Source organism: Loxodonta africana, chromosome 9 (genome assembly GCF_030014295.1).
Source record: "Loxodonta africana isolate mLoxAfr1 chromosome 9, mLoxAfr1.hap2, whole genome shotgun sequence".
Lineage (NCBI taxonomy): Eukaryota > Metazoa > Chordata > Mammalia > Proboscidea > Elephantidae > Loxodonta > Loxodonta africana.
The window spans coordinates 84,272,713-84,292,018 of record NC_087350.1 but is presented as its reverse complement, the minus strand read 5'-3'; the positions used below and the strand labels follow the sequence as shown (position 1 = coordinate 84,292,018).

The window sequence follows — 19,306 nt, the reverse complement described above, 5'->3', positions numbered from 1 at the left end:
CCTGATTATATGGTGGCTTCCCTTATTTTTTTCCCTTATAGCGCTCCTGTAGGCAGAGAATTCTGAGCCTCTTGATATCAGTTCTAATCTTCCCCATAAAGCAACAATTTAGCGTTTTCAGCACGTGAATAAGTCTCCCGTGAGTTTTATAAGTCAGCTGCCCCTCTGATCAGTTCTGAAGCAATGGCTGAATTCTAGTTCTGCAATGCTGGTTACAAGTACATGCTTCTCTCCCCATCTAGAGCCAGACCTTGGCCTGTGGCAAGCCTGCTGCCCTATGGGCCATCTTGGCAGGCAGCCAGCCATGCACTCTTAGCAATACTTCTCTGTTATCAAGACCACTTTAAAATGCAGCCAGCTCCAATTTCTTCCTTTAAGGAGTAGGGATAAGAACATCTTCCTTCCAGATGGTAAATGACACAACAAATACACAAACTTATTACAGTGCTTGGCACTAATAGATGTTCAATAAATGTTACTTTGCCTTCTCCCGATTCCTTAGAACATCAAAGCTTACAGATTATTACAACTTTATAAACACAAGTGGCCAAAATTTCACATTTCTATGCTGACGCACCAGCACCAGTGACAATTTGAAAGAAGAGTCTTGGACTACAGAGGGCCCTTGGGGTATGATATAAGGCTTCTTGCAACACACATGGCTAAACGGTGAGTTTGTTCATCTTTTATTGTCAGGGACAAGGACTAAAGTGTTAAAGAACTGGTTTAGATGAAAAGACAGCAGAAAAAATTTTATAAGCTTAGGATAATAAAACCTTCCTAAGTGGTTTTAGCACAAGTGACAAACAACATGAATCATAAAAAGATAAATACATAAAAGTTCAAAATTTCCATATGGCTAAAGATACCAGAGATAAAAGACAGGTGACAGATAGGTAGACCACTTTGCAATCAGTATCTAGTAAAACAGTAATATCCGTAGTATTAAACCTTCTATAAACATGAAAATTAATAAAGAATATGAACAGATGATTCACAGAAGGAATACAAATAGCCAATAATAAACACATAAAAATAACACTCTTGAACACCATACTGGCAAAACTTACAAAGACTGATAACATCTGGTGCTGGCATGTGTATAACTTGGAAAGCAATTTGACAGTATCAAAATGCTAAAAGTTAAATGTTAAAAAATGTTCAGATCTCTAAATCTCAAATCAATAAACTAAACTTCTACCTTCCAAACCAAAACCAAACTCATTGCCATCAAGTCGATTTGAACTCATAGCAGCCCTATAGCCTTTAGAAGAGAGAGAGAACAAAAACAAAACAAAACACTGTTTCATAAAAGATTGAAGGTCTAGGGTACTCAAGGTTTGAGCACAGGCAGAGAGCTCTCTGGGCACCATGCTTCTTTAATAAATTGGAGTATTCCTACGATGGGGAGGAGGCAATTATAGGACAAAGTAGAACTGCCCATACGGTTTTCCAAGGAGCGGCTGGTGGATTCGAACTGCCAATCTTTAGATTAGCAACCAAGCTCTTATCCACTGTGCCACCACCAAACCACCACCAGGCCTCCTTAATTACCACATACCTAAACAAACAAACAAAATATATATATATATACTTTTTTTTTAACCTCATTTGCACCTCTCATGAATTTTTCCAGATAAGAATTACTTCCCCTATTTTACACAGGAAATTTGGAAGACAGTTACCTGGCCAACTGACTGGAAGGGATCCATATTTCCTGCCCATCCCAAAGAAAGGTAATCCAATGGAACGCGAAAATTATCAGACAATATCATTAATACCACATGCAAGAAAATTACACTCACAATAATTTAAAAGCTGTTGCACCAGTACATCAACAGGGAACTGCCAGAAATTGAAGCCAGATTCAGAAGAGGATGTGGAATAAGGGATATCATTGCTGATGTCAGATGGGTCTTTGCTGAAAGCAGAGAATACCAGAAAGATGTTTACCCATGTTTTATTGAATATGTAAAGGCATTTGACTGTGTGGATCATAACAAATTATGGGTAACTTTGCAAAGAATGGGAATTTCAGGGCACTTTTTTTTTTTTTTTTTTTTGAGCTCATACACTGTCTTTAGAGGTAAGGAGATGTGTGTGAGGGTAGGGCAGAATCACCAAAGGAGGCTGGGTCTTTGGAAGAACCTACAGCAGCCTCTGGCACCATGCAATCATAAAGACCCTCGGGAGTCTGCAGTGAGATACCAGCGTGGAAAAGGTGAGGGCAGACAGGCTATCCAGAAATCACTCATCATGAGGAAGAGGCCTGGCCAAGGGGTAGTCACCGTACCCATTGCCCACACTCCCTAGCCCTTCCTGAGCCAGGCTGTGGCTCACCGTGTAGGAACATTATCTTATGACGTTCTTGACACATTACTAACTCCACAAACAAGGAAGGGCCCTGCCTGGAACTCTCACAACACCTGGCCTTTGGTAGCTAGAGCTTTCGGATAATACTTCCGAGGCCTCCCCAGAAAAGGAGGGGAGACGGCAGAAAGAAAGCTGGTTTAAGGGAAGCCCAAGTATGGCCAGACCCATACCTCAGGCTTTCTAAATGACCATAAGTCCCTGTGGTGACAGCTATATCCTGGAACAGAAATGTCAGCCACCCAGGAGAGGATACCTGAGGCTGGAACCCACTCCCACCAACCTCAAAGCTGCTCCAGTTTGGAGCTCCCAGGGGCCTTCAAAGCTCCCCTATCCAAGTCACCGAACCCTCAGAGCCGCCCACCCTCAGCTTTTCTTTCCCTTCGATCTTTCACTCCTACTATCCACAGCCTCCTGGAAGAGCCAAACCTTTCCCACTGCTCACCAAAGTGACCCTCCTCCTTCTGGTGGCAGGTGGAAAGGGACCAGTCACCAGAGGGTGAAGTGACAGGGCTATCAGTCCAGACAGCTCCAGGGGAGCTTGTCCCAAATAGCATGGTCCACTGTTAACACATCTGCCCTTTGCTCTCACTCCTCTCAATACTATTCTTCACCTTCCCAATCACACCAGGTACCTGCAGTTCTCTGGAGATTGTCCTTCCTGTTAGCCACGGTGAGACCCCTCATCCCCTCCCCCGCCAAAAGAGCTTTCCTTCTCCTGCTTGGAGTACTAGCCTCTTCCTTCTGAATATGGGTGGAGCTGGTCACCTAGGAGAGATACCAAGAACTCTAAGACAGGGACTCCATTCTCCAACCCACCTCCACTCCAGCCCAGATAGCACAAGGGCAGGCACAGACAAGCTACACCCCATCTCCATGAGAAGACTGACTTTAATTCTCACTTCCAGAAGTCCAATTGCCCCTTGCCAAGACCTCGCTCTCACAAAAACATGTAATAGGTCCTCACAAGGTGGGTCTAGGACCTGAGCCTGATCAACAGATTTCAAAAGCAAAGTCACTTCAAAAAAAGGGCAGATCCTAGAGTTAAATCAGCAGCTACCAGGGCCTTGATGTTCCTCCCTGCCTCACCCAAACGCAGGTGCCAGAAACAAAAGGTGAACCATGTAATCAGATGGTGAGAGAAGATGGTTATTTTAAACCTTGTCAGTTCTTAGAACAATATAACAAAGACATATGTATATATATATGACACAATGTTAATTCTTTAGGGACACACACAAATCTTTCCCCAGCTCTTCAATCTAGTCCCTTCAGGAATCACTCAGCATTTGAATATTTCTCTGCTAGTTGATCACCCAGAACCTCCACTCAGTCAATTCAACCAATGTATTGACTGCTCAAAATGTGGTCCCCCAAACTGGCACTCTCATACATTGCCAGTGGGATTGTAAACTGATAAATGGCTGTAAGGACATTTTGGCAATATCTAACAAAATCATAAATGCATAACCCCTTTGACCCAACAATTCCACTTCTAGCGATTTAGTCTATTGGATACTTTCCCACATGTAAAATGTATTATATAATTGTTTGTACTAAAAACAGTCAGGAAACACCCAAATGCCCATCAATAGGGGTTGTTCAAATAAATTACAGCTATGAAACTGTTAAAAAAAAAAAAAAAAAAAAGACACAGAAAGAATCTTCTATGCACTGATTTAGAAAGATCTCCAGCATTCATTATTTGGGGGAGAAAAAAAAGAAAGCACAGTAAAAAAACATTGTGTGTAGTACATTATACTTTGTGTTAAGGAAAAAAAAAGAAAGGAAATACATAATATATGCTCATATTTGCTTGTATTTACATAACAAAACTAAAAGGATACCCAAAAAACTAATAAAAGTGCAGGGAGAGGGTGGTAACTGGGTAGATGGGGGCGAAGGAATAACTTTCTATATTTAAATTTCTTTGAACCATGTAAATACATTACTTAGTTTTAAAGAAAGCTTCTTTAAATGTGGTTCACTAGAAAACATTTATGAAAATCTCTTCCAAGAAATGGCCACTGAAGGCTTTAGGAAGGAGCTCTTTTGAGTGTCTGATATTGTCAGGCAGATGGTTTGATGATTCTTCTGGAGAAGTGTGTCTTTTCTAGATCGGGTTCCAGAAATAAGAGCTGGGGAACATCCACAGCTCCAGTAACAGGAGCCCTCTACTTCAACAGAGAAGGAAGAACTGAGGCCAGCAGCCTTTCCCGGGAGAGCTGAACCCTGATGGGCCTGGATTTCAGTGCTGGGATGTGGGCACGCAGGAATGTAGGAACACCGGCTGTGGCACCTACCTATAGACTGAGTAAGTTAACTCCCAGTCCTTATAAGGCTGTGTGTGAGCTCATAGTCTCTGGCCAGAATAGAAACACAGATCTTGGGGGCCAAAGGCTGGCTAACAGGAAGAAACAACAGAGAAGCTAGCTGATTCTTCCTGGGCTGGACCAGTTTGACCATCCTGTTCGTTCCTGATAAGGGGATGCTATTTCAGACCTAATAACCCAGACTTTGAGGAATACTGAGTCCAGAAGGGCACTGTTCGCCCTCCTGGGAATTTGTAAATGGGTTGTTGTTATTTCTTAAGTGCAGGGGTGATATGCGATCACCACGCATACACAGAACTCGGCTGGGAGCCTGTTAAGTTTACTCTCTGGTTAAAGTACATAATAAGATGTACCTAACTGGGAACAAGGCCAGTCTATCCGTGGAGGCCTGATTCTTCCCTAGAGGATCAGGTCATACCTGGGGAGGGGCCTGAGGAAAAGGTCTGTGCCTCAAACCAGAAACCAGAGCTGAAAAACCACTCAAAGAAAGTTGCCAAGTGGGAATCTCCTCATTTGGACTGGGCTGTGGTCCAGAGGTATAGAAGGCAGGTCCCAGGGAAGCAAACCCAAAACTGTGAGCAGGAGTCCTCGGCCAGTGCCAGCCTGGCACTTCTGAGCATGAGCCACGACCCTTCTGACCATCAGAAAAGGATCACCTCAGCCCTGTACTTTGTAAGCAGGGATGCTTCTATATTTCTTTTTTGGTCTGTCTTTTTTTTCCATCTCTTTCTCTCTTTAGGAGTCTTTGGATAGTCATCACCTGTCTCAGACGTGCAAAGAAGAAGCAAAAGCACTCAGTGTAGTTCCCTTTGAGGCAGTGCCTTTATGGGGAGAGGGGCAGTGTATACCTGAAGGCTGGTGCAGCGATGGCAGTCATACCTGGATCGAGAAGACCCAGAATGGGAGGAAAGACTCCAGAGACAGAGTGGACGTGGTTTCATTTGGTCCACCCCTCTGTACCCTGCCTGCAAAATCTTTTTCTGATAGTGGACCTTGGAGGTTTGGCAGCTTGTTTCAAGAGCCAATTATTTTCTGCTTTGAATTTTTTGTTGATACCATGTGTTTTCATTAGTGGAAACATGCTGAATCATTGAGAGTGTCTGAATTTTTGGTAGGTAGTATGGATTTTTTTTTTTTCTTGCCCTCTCCCACAGGAGTCTCACCAGAGTCCACTGGTACATATGTGTGCCACATTAAAAAATTCTATTTTCCTACCAAAAATTTAGACACCTCATATAATACTCTGTAAAAACAGTAATTTGCAGCACACTCCCATTTCTTCCTTTTCAACAGTTATGCAGGTCCTCACCTGCTGGCAAGACGTATAACCAGTGGAACAGGAGCTTCCCAATGAATCCCAGCAGTAGAAAAAGTGGTAGCAATATGTACTGCCGGGCAAGAAAGGGTTAAAGGAAGCAAGCTCTACTGCAGTCATCAATGTCCCAGCAAAAAAGGGGGCCTGCTAATTTCTAGGGTTTTCATAAACTCATCCTCACTCAAGAGCTGACAAACAGAATCCCCATATCTCAGTCTGATCAGAACTGGAGGACAGGCTGAGACACTGGGCCTCCCTCTGGCTTAACAAATCCCTCTCTACTCAGAGGGCCTGATCCAGGTTGAGCAAAGCTCCAAGAAGACCCCAACCCGGAGCCAGCCCTGGGGAGCTCAGGTCAGAGGACTGGTCACTTGCTCTTTCATCCCACAAATACTCCAGCCCTGGCAGCCAGAGTTCCCTTCAGAGGAAGTGGGGAGGTATAAACTGTGGTTAGCCACCAATTCCTAAAGACATGTTCCCTTGTTAGCATCCCTCAGATTACTTCACCAGGATCCAGCTTTTCTACGTTCATCAAACTAAATTCTCACTGAGCACTGACAAGGACCAGCCACTGTGTGAGATACCAGGGACACGAAAATGAACAAGTTCTTCTCTCTTGTAGCTTATAAACTATAGGAGAGACAGACATAACAGTACAATTCAGGTAAGTGCTTAGAAAGAAAAGTATAATACAAAACCTAAAGACACATGGATTTTGGTAACCCTCGTTGATTTTTGTTAAAAAATGTTATGATTCTATGAAAAGAGACAATCTTATTATTTAAAAAATTTTGCTCTGGGTTGCCAGGAATAAAATACTGGCCAGCTGCTCTGGCCTGGTTCTAAATGGACCCAGAAAGTACCCTGTTAAGTTACAACTGCTGTAGAAGGCAGAAAAGAAGCCACGTGGCATGGGTGAGATGGAGGGCGTGGCTGTCAGATGACCAATGCCCCATGTGGTTGACCTGTGAACTTTCGGTCAATGAAATCACAGGCTCTAAAGTCACTCTATAAAGGCAGTGGCAGTTCAGTGGTAGAATCCTCTCGCCTTCCATATGGGAAGCCTGGGTTCAGTTCCCTGCCAATGTACCTCATACACAGCCACAACCTGTCTGTCAGTGGAAGCTTACAAGTTGCTATGATGCTGAACAGGTTTCAGCAGAGCTTCAAAACTAAGACGGATGAGGAAGAAAGGCCTGGTGATCTACTTCCGAAAATCAGCCAGTGAAAACCTTGTGGATCACAACGGTTCAGTCAGCAACAGGTCATGGGGATGGTACAGGGGCCGCCAGTGTATCACTTCATTCTGTTCCACTGTGTGTGGGGTCGCTATGAGCTGGGCACCAACATCACAGCAGCTAACAAAAACAAAGTCATTCTACCAGGTATGCAACTCAGGAGGCTCCTGTTTATTCACAAAAGTGGTACATGCATGGTGGTGGGGAAGGGAGGCGACAGAGACAGAACTGGCAATTCATATTTGCAGGTTTTAGGCTATTTGGATCAGCTTATTTTTATGCAATATAATTTAAATGCCTTTCTTTATTTAGGCCCTGTTTCCAGAACCCATAAGCCAGGGCTGTCAGGTCCGAGTTCATTCACATGGGTTAAATGGTCAGGAGTCCAGGATAGCCCATCTGAACCTAACATGGTTTTTGTGGTTGGGGGCATGCAGTATTTCCAGCACCCAACCCACAAGGCTCGGGATCAATGCCACTTTTAAGCCAGGGGTTTCTCCCATCCTTCAGTTCTGTCTCTGTACATAAAGGAAAAATGAAAGAAGGTTCTTTCCTTGTGTAAACCAACTCTTTGGCAAAGGTGCGTGAGGTGTTGTAAGAGCCACCCGTAAGGCCCCTTTTGTGGACGTTGAGTGACCTCAGCAGGAAATGCCCAGAGGGCAATCGGTTACAGGAAAAACCTCATGTCCAGAGCATCCGCAGTGTCCTAAACAGGAAACTTCTCTCTCTCCCTCTCTCTCTCTCACACACACACACAAAATGTTGGGAGTGCGAGAGGCTCCAGATAGATCCAACTCTCCCTTGGAATCCACATTCTCATATCCCTGCCTGGGGATTTACAACTTAGGGCCTGTGAATTATTCCAACCCCTCTGGAAAGCAATGTGACAATCAGTAACTGGTGCTATAAAGATGATCATATCCTCCAGCCTAGAAATTTCCCTCCAGGAATTTGTCCCAAGTAAATAATTCACCTGAAGCAAGAGCTACACACAGCAAAAACGTTCATCTCCAGGTTACCTATGATGGTAAAACCTGGAACGCCAAACCCTACGGGAGTATCCATAAGGATATCAGATAGCCACAGCTAAAGATAATTTGGAAAATAACCAAACTGTTTTGGTTTTGCTGAACAAAAATAGCAGAATGCAAAATAGTTTCATACTATGATTGCAACAGAGTAATCTGTGTATGCGTTCAGAAGGTAATATGCAAGTTTTATAACAGCTGGTAGATAGTGGAATTATGGGTTTGTTTTTTTTCTTTTGCCAATTCAACTTTTTACAGGTGTACAATTTATTGACAGCAATTACAATAACTGGCTGTGCAACCCTACCCTTAATCAGTGTGATATTTCCATCACCGTTAACCCTGCTTTCCCTCTCCCTCCTGCCCCTGGTAGCCACTAATAAAATTTGTTCTCTACACATTTGCCTTTTCTTGAAATACAGTTTTTTAAATGTTTAATGTGGTGACATCATTTCTTCAACAAAGCAAAAGCCAAAATCTTCAGAAATAAGAACTATTACTATTACCAATAATGGGTAACACATATTCACAGCTTATTCTGTGCCAGGCACTGTTTTTTGTTTTGTTTTAATTGTGCTTTAGGTGAAAGTTTACCCAGTAAATTAGTTTCTCATTAAACCAGGCACTGTTTTAAGCCCTTTCATGCTACTACCTAAACATCACAATGTCTGTGAGGTAGATATTATTATTACCCCCATTTTAAAAGTGACATCACTGAGGCATGCAGAAGATAACAACTTTCCCAAGATCACACAGCTAGCCAGTGTGACAGGAAGAAATACTCTCCCTGTGGCATTTCTAAGAGTCATCCATCTGTTACAATATTTAAGCCTCCTTAGACAGAGATGGCAGCCCCTGTCGCATGGTGGTTAAGAGCTCGGCTGCTAAGCAAAAGGTCAGCAGTTCGAACCCACCAGGTTCTATGGGGCAGTTCTACTCTGTCCTACAGGGTGTCTATGAGTTGGAGTCAACTTGATGGCAACGGGTTTGGTTTTTAAGACAGAGATAAGGAGATAAGAAAGACCTGGAGATCTCCTTCCCAAAGGTCATCACAGCCTTGAAAACCCTTGGAGTGCAGCTCTACTCTGAAAAGCATGGGGTCACCATGAATTGGAATCAACTCAATAGTAACTGGTTCCAGTTTTTTTTTTTAGACAGAGATGTCAAGATCCTCAGCAAAAGCCTCGCCACAAGGGCCTTGAGCATAGTGAGCTCCACAGGGAATTCCAGAGGCCCTTAACGTTGCAGATATGACCAGGTTTTCTCCCCGCATCGTTCTAGAAGCCAGGAGGCAGGGTCGGGAGGGTGCTAGAGACTAGCAGGTCCAGCCTTCAAATTCAGAGAGGGGAACACAGCCCAACGAGGACTCAGGACTTGCCCAAAACGATGTAAGGAGATAAGAGAAGGAGTACCATAACACAGAAATCATGACGCTAGTGGCCTTCCCAGGCTTACCCCACCCTCGGTAGACCATGAAGCCTCTCTCGGTCTCTCTCCCCCGGCACCTTTCCTCCCTTGGGTCCCTCAGTCCAGACATCCTCAGAACTCCCCTGTCAAGCAGAGCTCCAACTACACCACCCTTTCTCTCTTTTATCATCTCCTGCATACCCTCTTTCATTTCCTTTTCTCTGCGGCCCTGCTGGTAACTGTACACAGTGGCTGGGACTTCAGCAATGGCATTCTCATGTGACAGCAGCTAGAGGAAATCACTGGTAGCTTTCAGCAGCAGACCCCTGCCCTTCCCAACAAGGGACACTGCTCAAACATGCAGAGAGACAGGGGTGCTAAAATCAGTGTCTGAAAGAGATGTCCTTCATCTTGACTCTGGCCCTAGTCCAGTCCACCCATCTGGATCCCTGCACCTCCTCAGTGGCCTTGGAATACCCAGGCTTCCCCTCTCTGACCACACCATCTTGCCAGTCTGTCTACTGCTAAAGGGCTCGCTGAGAGGAGAGGCCAGCCCTTGTTCCTGTCTTTCTCCCATGCATCATGTAGTGTAGTTACCAACAAAAGTCTGCTGAATGAACAAAGGTGTCCCCATTCGACTTCCTCCTTGGGGCCACACTTGACTCTAGTGGGAAGATGTGAGTCTACTCATTCTCAGCCAGGCCAGGATCCTGCCCAGGCTGCCTGCAGTGTGCATCTGAATGCCAGGAACTACCTACCACCTCAGCACTGTATCCCCATGCTCCTATAATACAAATACCAGCTTCTCTCAGTCCACCCGTAACTCAGTGTCCTTTCCTGTTTTTTTCAAGCTGGCTATGTCCTGCAACGCCAACAACAGCTCTGCAGTTTCAGGACATCAAAGCCAAAAGGGCCTTATGCAAAACAGGAAGCAACTTTTAAAGGCGTTTTTAGAATGCACCCTGTCATGGGGCCAGGCAATTATCAACCCCCCTGCCAGAAGCCTCCGTGACCTCCAGGCCCATGTGGTGGGGCGGGAAGGAGCCTGACCTCACACCATACCAGTCACGCTGGTCTGTCCCTCAGTGCAGCTTCACCCTTGGTCACCAGGTTCTTATGACCCCTAGCAGATTCCAAAACCCAAACTGTCTCTGCGAAGGGGAGACTGTAGCTCCTCTGGGGATTTCAAAATGGAGTAACTTCACAATACACTCCTTGGAAGACCCTGGCACACTGGTCTGGGGCTTACTGAGCTAACTCAACAAAACAAGCCCCCAGAGAGAGCATCAGACTCTCCTGGTCTCTGAGGCTTCTCCCTAAAGGAATCCCTGGAAACCTCAAGGTTCTCACTCATGCCCCCTCCCAAGATCTAAGAGCCATCTGGAGGTGGGTGAGCTGTTCTGTGTGAATCACAGTCTGATTTGCTAGCTTGTTCCCATACCTCCTGTAGAAATAGTCACATTTCAGTCAGGTCAAAAGCACTGAGTGAGCTAGCTGGTGTTCACCCCAGCACCAGAGCCCTGCTCCACAGTCCACGTAAGCCTAGCCTAGAGACCTGGCTACTAAGGAAAAAATGGAGAAATTACCAAGAAAGCTGACTCCTGGTATATCACTTCCCTGATTCTGTTCACAGCAGATTTCTGCTCAGCTTGATCCCAAGAGATTGTCTTGCAGCCTGGCCTTCTGTCCTTGCCCCAAGCGCTTCCTGGACATAGTTTCCTTTTTAATCAGAATTCTAGACACATCTTTCATTCAGCAATAAGTGATACTCATCTGCCGGCTCCAAGTAAACCTTTAATTTACAATGGGTCTACCCCTTAGTAAGAATGGCTTAAAAACCAAACCCTTCTCAAAAAGCATTCACCCCTTTTCTTCTTTTTAGAAAATTACCCTATGGAAACAATCCCAAAAGTGCATAAAGTTTTATGCACAAACCTCACCACACCACTAAGAAAGAAATAGAAGCAAAATAATTATGCATACGTACATCATATATACATGCAATTTTATATATACATATATATCTCCAAACCCTGCCATCCAGTCGATTCCAACTCATAGCAACCCTACAGGACAGGGTAGAACTGCCCCATAGGGTTTCCAAAGAGCAGCTGGTAACCAACCTTTTGGTTAGTAGCTGTAGCTCTTAACCATTATGCCACCAGGGATCTATACATATATATATATATACTGAAGCCAACATAAACGTTCAACAATTGAATGATAAAAAAAAAAAGCTACAGCATATTCAGCTGACAGAATAGAATGCTGCCTTTGTTTTTGAAAGGTATAGGACCAAGCTATGGGGACCAGTTCTACTCTGACACTCCTGGAATTGCCATGAGTTGGACTCAACTCGATGGCAACTGGCTGGGTTATGGGTCTTAGGACCAAGCTTGTGACAGAATCTTAAACGAAAAAAAGCTTGACATCAGGCTGTCTATACCCATCTACATAGTTCTATCTATCCATCTATAAAGATATCAGTGATATTCTAAAACATGTACAGAAAAAAAAAAAAAAACTAACAAGAAATATGCCAACAAGTTTTTGTCTGGGTAACAGGAGTATGGGTGGGATTTTCTACCTCTTTTAATTTTCCAAATTATTTTCAATGGGCCTGTATTACTTTTTTATAAAAAGGGGGAAGTGATTAGTTCCTGCCCCCTCTTTAAAAAAAAAAAGAGGTAAAAGCAGAGAAGACCACAGCTCTAGCCCGCAGCATTCCTGTGAGGAAAACCATTCTCCTCTCTCTGGACTTTGTGAGGGGCTCTGGAGAAGCAACAGGGGGACAGAGGGACAGTTACATATCACGCCCAGCCTAGACATTAAAATCACTGCCAAAGGATTCAGCAACAACCAAGTACATAACCCCCAATCTTCATTTGGGCAGGGAAGAGGCAGGCTGAGACCAGGCTGAAAAGTGGAACCCGGAACAGAGTGTGTGACTCACCCCTTCTGTCTTCTAAGTACGAATTCCTTCAGGCTACGTTCACCCGGAACCAGCTCCCAGCCACCCTGCACCCCCCAAGATAGCCCAACCTTCCAACCTGGAGGTCTCTGATTTATAGAAGAGGATCCAGAGATCTCTGCCTAAGCTGGTGACCCCCTCACATCAGCCTGCATGGATCCAAGTAAACACAGAGCCCATTCCCACCTCCAACCACTCAAGTCTTTAAAATCATAGCCACAGTCTGGCTCCCAGGATCCCTCTTCAAGTTTAGGGGCAAAAGGGGCCCCATGGAGGTCGCTGAGTCCAATCCTGTGGCTCGTTAACTCCCCAGGAGCCAGGGTCTGGCTAGCTGACCTTTCCAGTGACCTCACTGCCCAGATACCACGCCAGAGCCAAATGTCAAAACACCACAGTGCCAGACCCATAAAAAAAAAAAAAAGCTGCAAGGGTAGATCATTTGTTCTAAGACAGCTAGATAAAGAAAACTGGAATTTCCATGTGGACTTGGATTCAAGCAGAATCCAGTCTCTGATTCTTTGTCAGGAACAGGCAGGGAACAGTGAGTTGGGAACAAGATGCAGGAGGCACTGAGTAAGTGGGCAGTGGAGGAGTTACCAGATTTAACTGCAGGATGACTGGGCCCCTTTCATGCACACTCACAGCCCAGCTGAGCCCAGAGGGGATGACCTGCCAGCCTTGTCCCCAAGGTCTGGATGGTCTCCAGGGCAGAATCCATGGAAGGGCTTGAACTCCTTTGGCATTAACTGCCCTGTCATTCCCAGCCCATAAATTAGCCTAGTCCCAGCCTGGAAATCCCTACCCAGCTGCTGTCCAAAGACAGCATTAATACCCAGGCATATGGCTATTGATGTCTCGTTATAATCATTATAAAACAGCAAGTTAACAATTACCCAGCAGAGCTAGTCCATGGCTTCAGAAAGAAATTAGAGGAAAATTTTCACACAATCAAATAAACCAGGAATAGAGAACTCTGACATCAACCTCTGAGGTTCTGAAAGAAAGAAGAAAGAAAGAAATTACATGCACACATTTTGGTTTCCCTAAATGACATCACTACTGTTTAATTATGCCTCCCCTGCCTAAATTATAAGTTCCTAAAAGGGAGGTACTTTGCCCTCTTCCTCTTTGTAGCTCTGGCACCCAGCACAGTGCAGCTACATTGTAGGAACTGAATGAAAAGAATTTACCAGATGCCTTAGCCACCAAGGACACCCAGGTAAGCTGCCACAATATAAGACCTTTCAGAAGGATGCACAGAGACACCTACGGGGAGTTTCCAAACTCTAAGCCACATCAGACCGCCTGTGAGCCTCTACACCTCAGTGTCTACTCAACAATAACCTCAGGGAGAAGTACTGGTTAAGAAACAGGATATCCGAGTTCCAGTTCTAGCTGGCCACTCCCTGGCTATGTGGCATGAGGCAAGACCCCTCCCCTTTCTAACACAATGAGGGATGGGGGCCATCCTGGGATGCTATGGTTCCAAAAACCTGCAGTTGAGTCCAATCCCATGTTTAACTCTTGCTCTTCTCTGTGCATTGTCTAACTGTTCACACCCCCAAGGAGCTGTCACCTGCAGGAGAGGGAAGTGCCCTCGCTTGCTCAATGTCTGGGATGAATCACAACTGACAAGCACCATTAGGCTGGGTGGGAAAAAGCAACCAAGTTTCCCCATGAGAGTGAGCCTGATAGTTGTGGATTGTATTTCTCAATCTCAGACTCTTAGACAAGAAAGCATGTCCCTGTGTACGCCAATAATTTTTTTTTCCCTAGAAAAAAACAACAGGACAAAATTGGTTCAAAGAACTAGTTTCCTAACCTCCCAAAGCCTCAAGATCTGAACACAAGTGAGTTTCTCTGCACCCCTCACCCATAGAATAAGGCCCCATCCGAAGCACGGAAGGTAACATGGCTCCAAAAACCCATCCCCAAGGGAACAAGAGAGCCCTTCCCAGACCTGAGGCCAGGACAGATGTGCTCAAAAGACACTATGTCCTGGGCAGCCTGCTTGTGCCCATGTGTTTGTATATGGAGAGGATGGTGTGCTGATGGAGAATCACCTGAGAGCCAAGCCCAGCAGAGACCCAGCAAGTGCTGTCTTCCCAAGGGGCCAGATAACCCACAGCAGAGACTCAGCTGATTGCCCCCATAAAGCCAGGAGATTGGCTCATGAACAAGTGCTCTCCCAGGGTCCTGGTTACCAGCAGCTTCTGTTTGATGGCCCAGGTCTCCAGGACTCCCCAGTGCCCACCACAGAGTCTTCCCTCTTGAACATATGAAGGTCCCCTCAAAGCAGAGCTGGGCAAGAGGGGCCTCTGGGTTTAAGCAGTCCTGTGGTCACCCCCATGCACCCTGAGGGGACTGTCTCCTCCAGACCCGGTCCGCATTGAGCCCGCAGGCCAGCCCTGCCTGTCCTAAGCTGTTCAGTCTGATGTGTTGCCCACCCCCCACCCCACTCCCCTCCGGGCTGTCAATGCCACAGCTGATTAAGTCCCATGAAGCTGCTGCCAAATCTGAGCAGAGATAAACATTCTGGGAAAAGAAACACAAAGCCGCTGCTCCTCCCAGGCTGACTAGATCTCAGGTACACACCCAGGCTGCCAGATATGGAGCCTCACTGCCAGGGTCAGCAGAGTAAAGGGCGCCCAGCCCCTTAACGGGTCTGGGACAGGGCTGGGGAATGGGCAGTGCCTGCAGGCCTGCCCTACCCTGAAGAACTCTCTGGGGAAAGTTGTAGAAATCATCAGGAACAGCCCACCCTGGAGGCCTCACACTGTTTCACGGGGGACAGGCCTACTAGGTCACACTGCTAGTATAGACGGACGCAGGATTCAAACCTGTCTACCTGAGATCCAAGGTCCCTGGGTGGCACAAATGGTTTGTGCTCAACCAGTTAGAGCCCTGGTGGCATAGTGATTAAGAGCTCAGCTGCTAACCAAAAGGTTTGAATCCACCAGCCATTCGCCACATGAAAGATGTGGCACTCTGCTTCCATAAAGATTTACAGCTTTGGAAACCCTATGGGGCAGTTCTACTCTAAGAGTTGGAAGAGTTCTAAGAGTTGGAAATGACTAGACGGCAATGGGTTTGGCTTGGTACAGGTTTACCCAAAAGGTTGGTGGTTCAAACCCAACCAGCAATGCCTTGGAAGAAAGGCTTGGTGATCTTCTTCCATAAAGATTACAACCAAGAAAACCCTATGAAGCAGTTCTAGTCTGTAACATATAGGGTCAACAAGAGTCAGAACTAACTTGACAGCAACAGGCTTGGGTTTTTGGTTTTATCTGAGGTCTAGTCCATGGCTCTGACCAACCCAGCAACAGATCAAACAGTGACCCATCAAATACAGCCCAGTCTGATGCCAGCCTCCTACAGGGAAGGGCAGGCCTTTACCCATCACCTACCAGCCGGGACAGGGTCGAAGCATCTGGCCCAGATACCTGGACACTAGAAAGTAGAGCCAAGTCAGGGAAAGAAACTGCAAGTAGTGAAAAGGCTACAACTCTAAACCCCACGTATGCTTTCCCCACCAACCTCAAAACCAACCCACAAGGACTCTGGCTGACACCTGCCCAGTGGAACAGATGGGTTCCATTCCCCTCACCCACACTACCTCAGGGAGACTTTCTGCTTTCTCAAGGCCTCTCCTAGTCAGGAACCTCCACTCCGTGAGCTGCTCCCAACCACTCGAACCAAAGCACTCAATTAAAATGAAGAACCCTCGGCCCTCACTTTCTAGGGTTGCCTCAGCAGCAACCTAAACTTCATGGTCCCATGCATTGCACACAAAACCAAGGCAGCCAAGCTAGAGAAGGCACAGGGCCTCTCTGTTGTTCCTCCAAAACATTATCTCTCAGGAAGTACTTTCCAGCTCTCAGCATGCCAACCCAGAGCCAATTCAAAATCACCAGGAACTGGTGAGCAGCTAGCTGATCACGAGCAACAGTTACAGAACAAAACAAAGCAAAGCTATCATCACCATCTCTCAGGCTTCAGTGAGGATATCCTACACTTCAAACACCAATCTAATGAACTTTGGGGTGCTTTTCTTTAATTTCCTATTCATTTACCTTTCTGCAAAACATCCAGGAACAATTAAAAACAAACAAAAGCATAACAGCTGTCCTCTCTGTGGTTTGGGGACTCACTCTCTTCTGTTCAGAGCCATTACCATGGGAGTCTGAGAAAATGAAACTTTAAGGTCTCAAGCAAATATTACTATTATTAGCCGTACTTAGCAGGCACCACATATTTAGTCCTAAATCTCACTCAGTTCTAAAAATAACCCTATAGGTAAGTATGGACAATCCTATCTTACACCTAAGAAAGAGGCTTGTGAAACTCTGTAAGATGCCTGAGGTCAGACACTTAGCAGCAGGGCAAAGATTCTACTTCATTTTATAGAACCAGTCTGCTTCTCAGACTAAGTCCGAAAGAATTTCGTTTTCTGCTTTAAAAAAAAAAAAAAGGCCCCCTCATTACCACAAGTCATGTCTGACCAATTCCAAGAGGTTCCTCCCCAACTTGATATGAAAATATTGAAGTAATTATTGGAGAAATTGAGCAAGAGCATGTAGGAGGCCTGCTCTGCCAGGGCTCTGCGGGAAAGTGACAGAGCTCCGACTGGCAGGATGCCTGCCCGTCTGCCAGGGCCCCTCGCTCAGAACAACATTCTCTAAAACCTGGCATTAGAAAGGAGCAGTCACCTGTCTGGTAACCCTGGCACAACCTGTAGCTTTCGTGGGCCTGAGGGCTTGTGGGTTACCGGTCAAGGAGAAGTCCCAACATAAGCTCAATCAACCTCCTCCTGACTTAAGGAATGCAAACCCAAGCTCAATGCCTTCACTGAAACAGAGGCTGGGGGCCAGAGTTCCGGCCAGAATTCAGACTCCAGGCCACTCTCAGGAAAGGGCAATCTGGTGCTGACTGGTTATATTTTGGCTTTCCAGTCCCCAGAGTACATTACACATGTATGTATGTACACACATACACACACAAACACAGCCTCTTTGCCCTGGGGAGGGCTCTGCTCACTTAGGTTTTGGGGACTTTCATGAACAGGAAACAGGGGAGGGAGCCCAAAGCGAGGACCTACACAGAGGAGGAACTGAACACAATGTGACAATATATTGAGGGTTTATCTTCATTAATTACAAACTCTTGTTTACACTGTTTCATTTAATCTTCCCAAACAATCCCCTTGAAATAGGTACCATTTATTATCCCCAGTTACCAGATGAGAAACCAGAGGGTTAGAGAGGTTAAGTCACTTGCCCAAAGGCTCAAAAGAAAAGTTAACTCCCACACTCAAGAGGGGATGGCTTTATGGGAAGACAGAAGTGAACTGGGAGGCCAGCTCCCTTCCCCACTAGGGGTCTCATCTTCAGGCTCCCAAAAGCAGGAAGGTTACTCTGAGCTGTCTAGAGCTCCCTACCAGGGTTAGGAGGGCGCAGGCTGCTCCAAACCGAAGCGTACACAAATTCCAAAACTTCATGAGGCTTAGGCCAGCGCAGGGATGTCTCCAAAGCCTTCTTCGGTTCTGTAGCCTGGGGCTTCCCTACACAGTCCCCTCCCCAGCTTCCAACAAGAATTCCAAGGGACCAACTTCCTTACTCTCTCCCCTATCCAGCCTGGAGTTTCTGTTTGAGATTAGGCATTCCGATCCGGAATAGGGAGGAGGGCTGTCGAGGAAGAGGGCATGGGGGACTGAAGGGGGGGCCCTGCGGGGAAATCCGGAGAAGTCCCAGCCCCCGAACTGGCGCCGACCGAAGTCCTTACCGAGCAGAGGGGACTCCTCAGGGCAGGCGGGCAGCGACAGTGCTGTGGTGAGGGGCACTGGGGCCGTAGTTAAGTTGCTCGCGGCGCCGGCGCCGGCGCTGGGGCTGGGGCTGCGACTGGGGCGCGGCTCGGAGGAAGCGTCTAAAGGCAGCGGTGGCGAGGCCCCTCCGGGCCGGAGTTCCCCGGAGGGCTGCCCGAGGGTGGCGGCGCCGTTCGAGCCCCCCTGCAGCGGTGAGGGGACTCCGATCAGCCGGGGCAGGCGACTCAGGTCACGGCCGGACAGGTAGTAGACGAGGGTGACGCCGAGGTGCAGCGCGCAGACGGCCACGAGCAGGCGGCAGGCCCGTTGCAGGGACGCGCCCGGCATCGCTGCGCTGCCGCCCAGGAGAGGCTCCCGAAACCTCATCTTCCCGCCGCCGGCTTAAGAGGGGGGTGAGCGGTAAGTGGGCAGGGCGGCCCGCCCGCGGGCCGCCAGCCAAAAGCTACCGATCACACCGACTAGGGCAGGGGCAAAGGGAAGGCGAGGAAGCGCGGCGCCGGCTAGCAGGCGGCGAAACACGGAGACTCCGGCCACCCCAGCCGCTGAGGGAGGAGAAGGGCGCCCCGGGCGCGGGCGGGGGCGGGGCGGGGCGGCCGGCGGAGGCGGGGCCGGCAGCGGGGCTCGCGGGGGAGAGGGGGCGGGGCCTCCGGGGCGCGGGATCGAGGGGCGGGGCCTCTGGGGCGGGGCTGAGCTGAGAGGAGGGCGGTATCTGGGAGGCGGGGTCGAGCTGCGAGAGGGGCGGGGTCGGGGCGGGGCCTGGGCGGGCCGTCTGAGGGGGTGGAGCGGAACCCGTAGACCAGCGCTGAAGGTTTTAGTCGCTGGT

General features: G+C 47.2%; 1 protein-coding gene across 1 annotated transcript in view; it reads right to left on the bottom strand.

Annotated features, from left to right (window-relative positions):
* The window catches only part of B4GALT1 (beta-1,4-galactosyltransferase 1), a 58,677-nt gene extending 39,664 nt beyond the window's left edge, over window positions 1-19,013 (bottom strand). The window contains exon 1 of the mRNA XM_003407315.4: window positions 18,444-19,013. Coding sequence (XP_003407363.2) covers window positions 18,444-18,849 — 406 coding nt within the window. The 5' untranslated portion in view covers window positions 18,850-19,013. The remainder of the gene's footprint in view (window positions 1-18,443) is intronic.
* Between the last annotated feature and the right edge of the window lie 293 nt (window positions 19,014-19,306).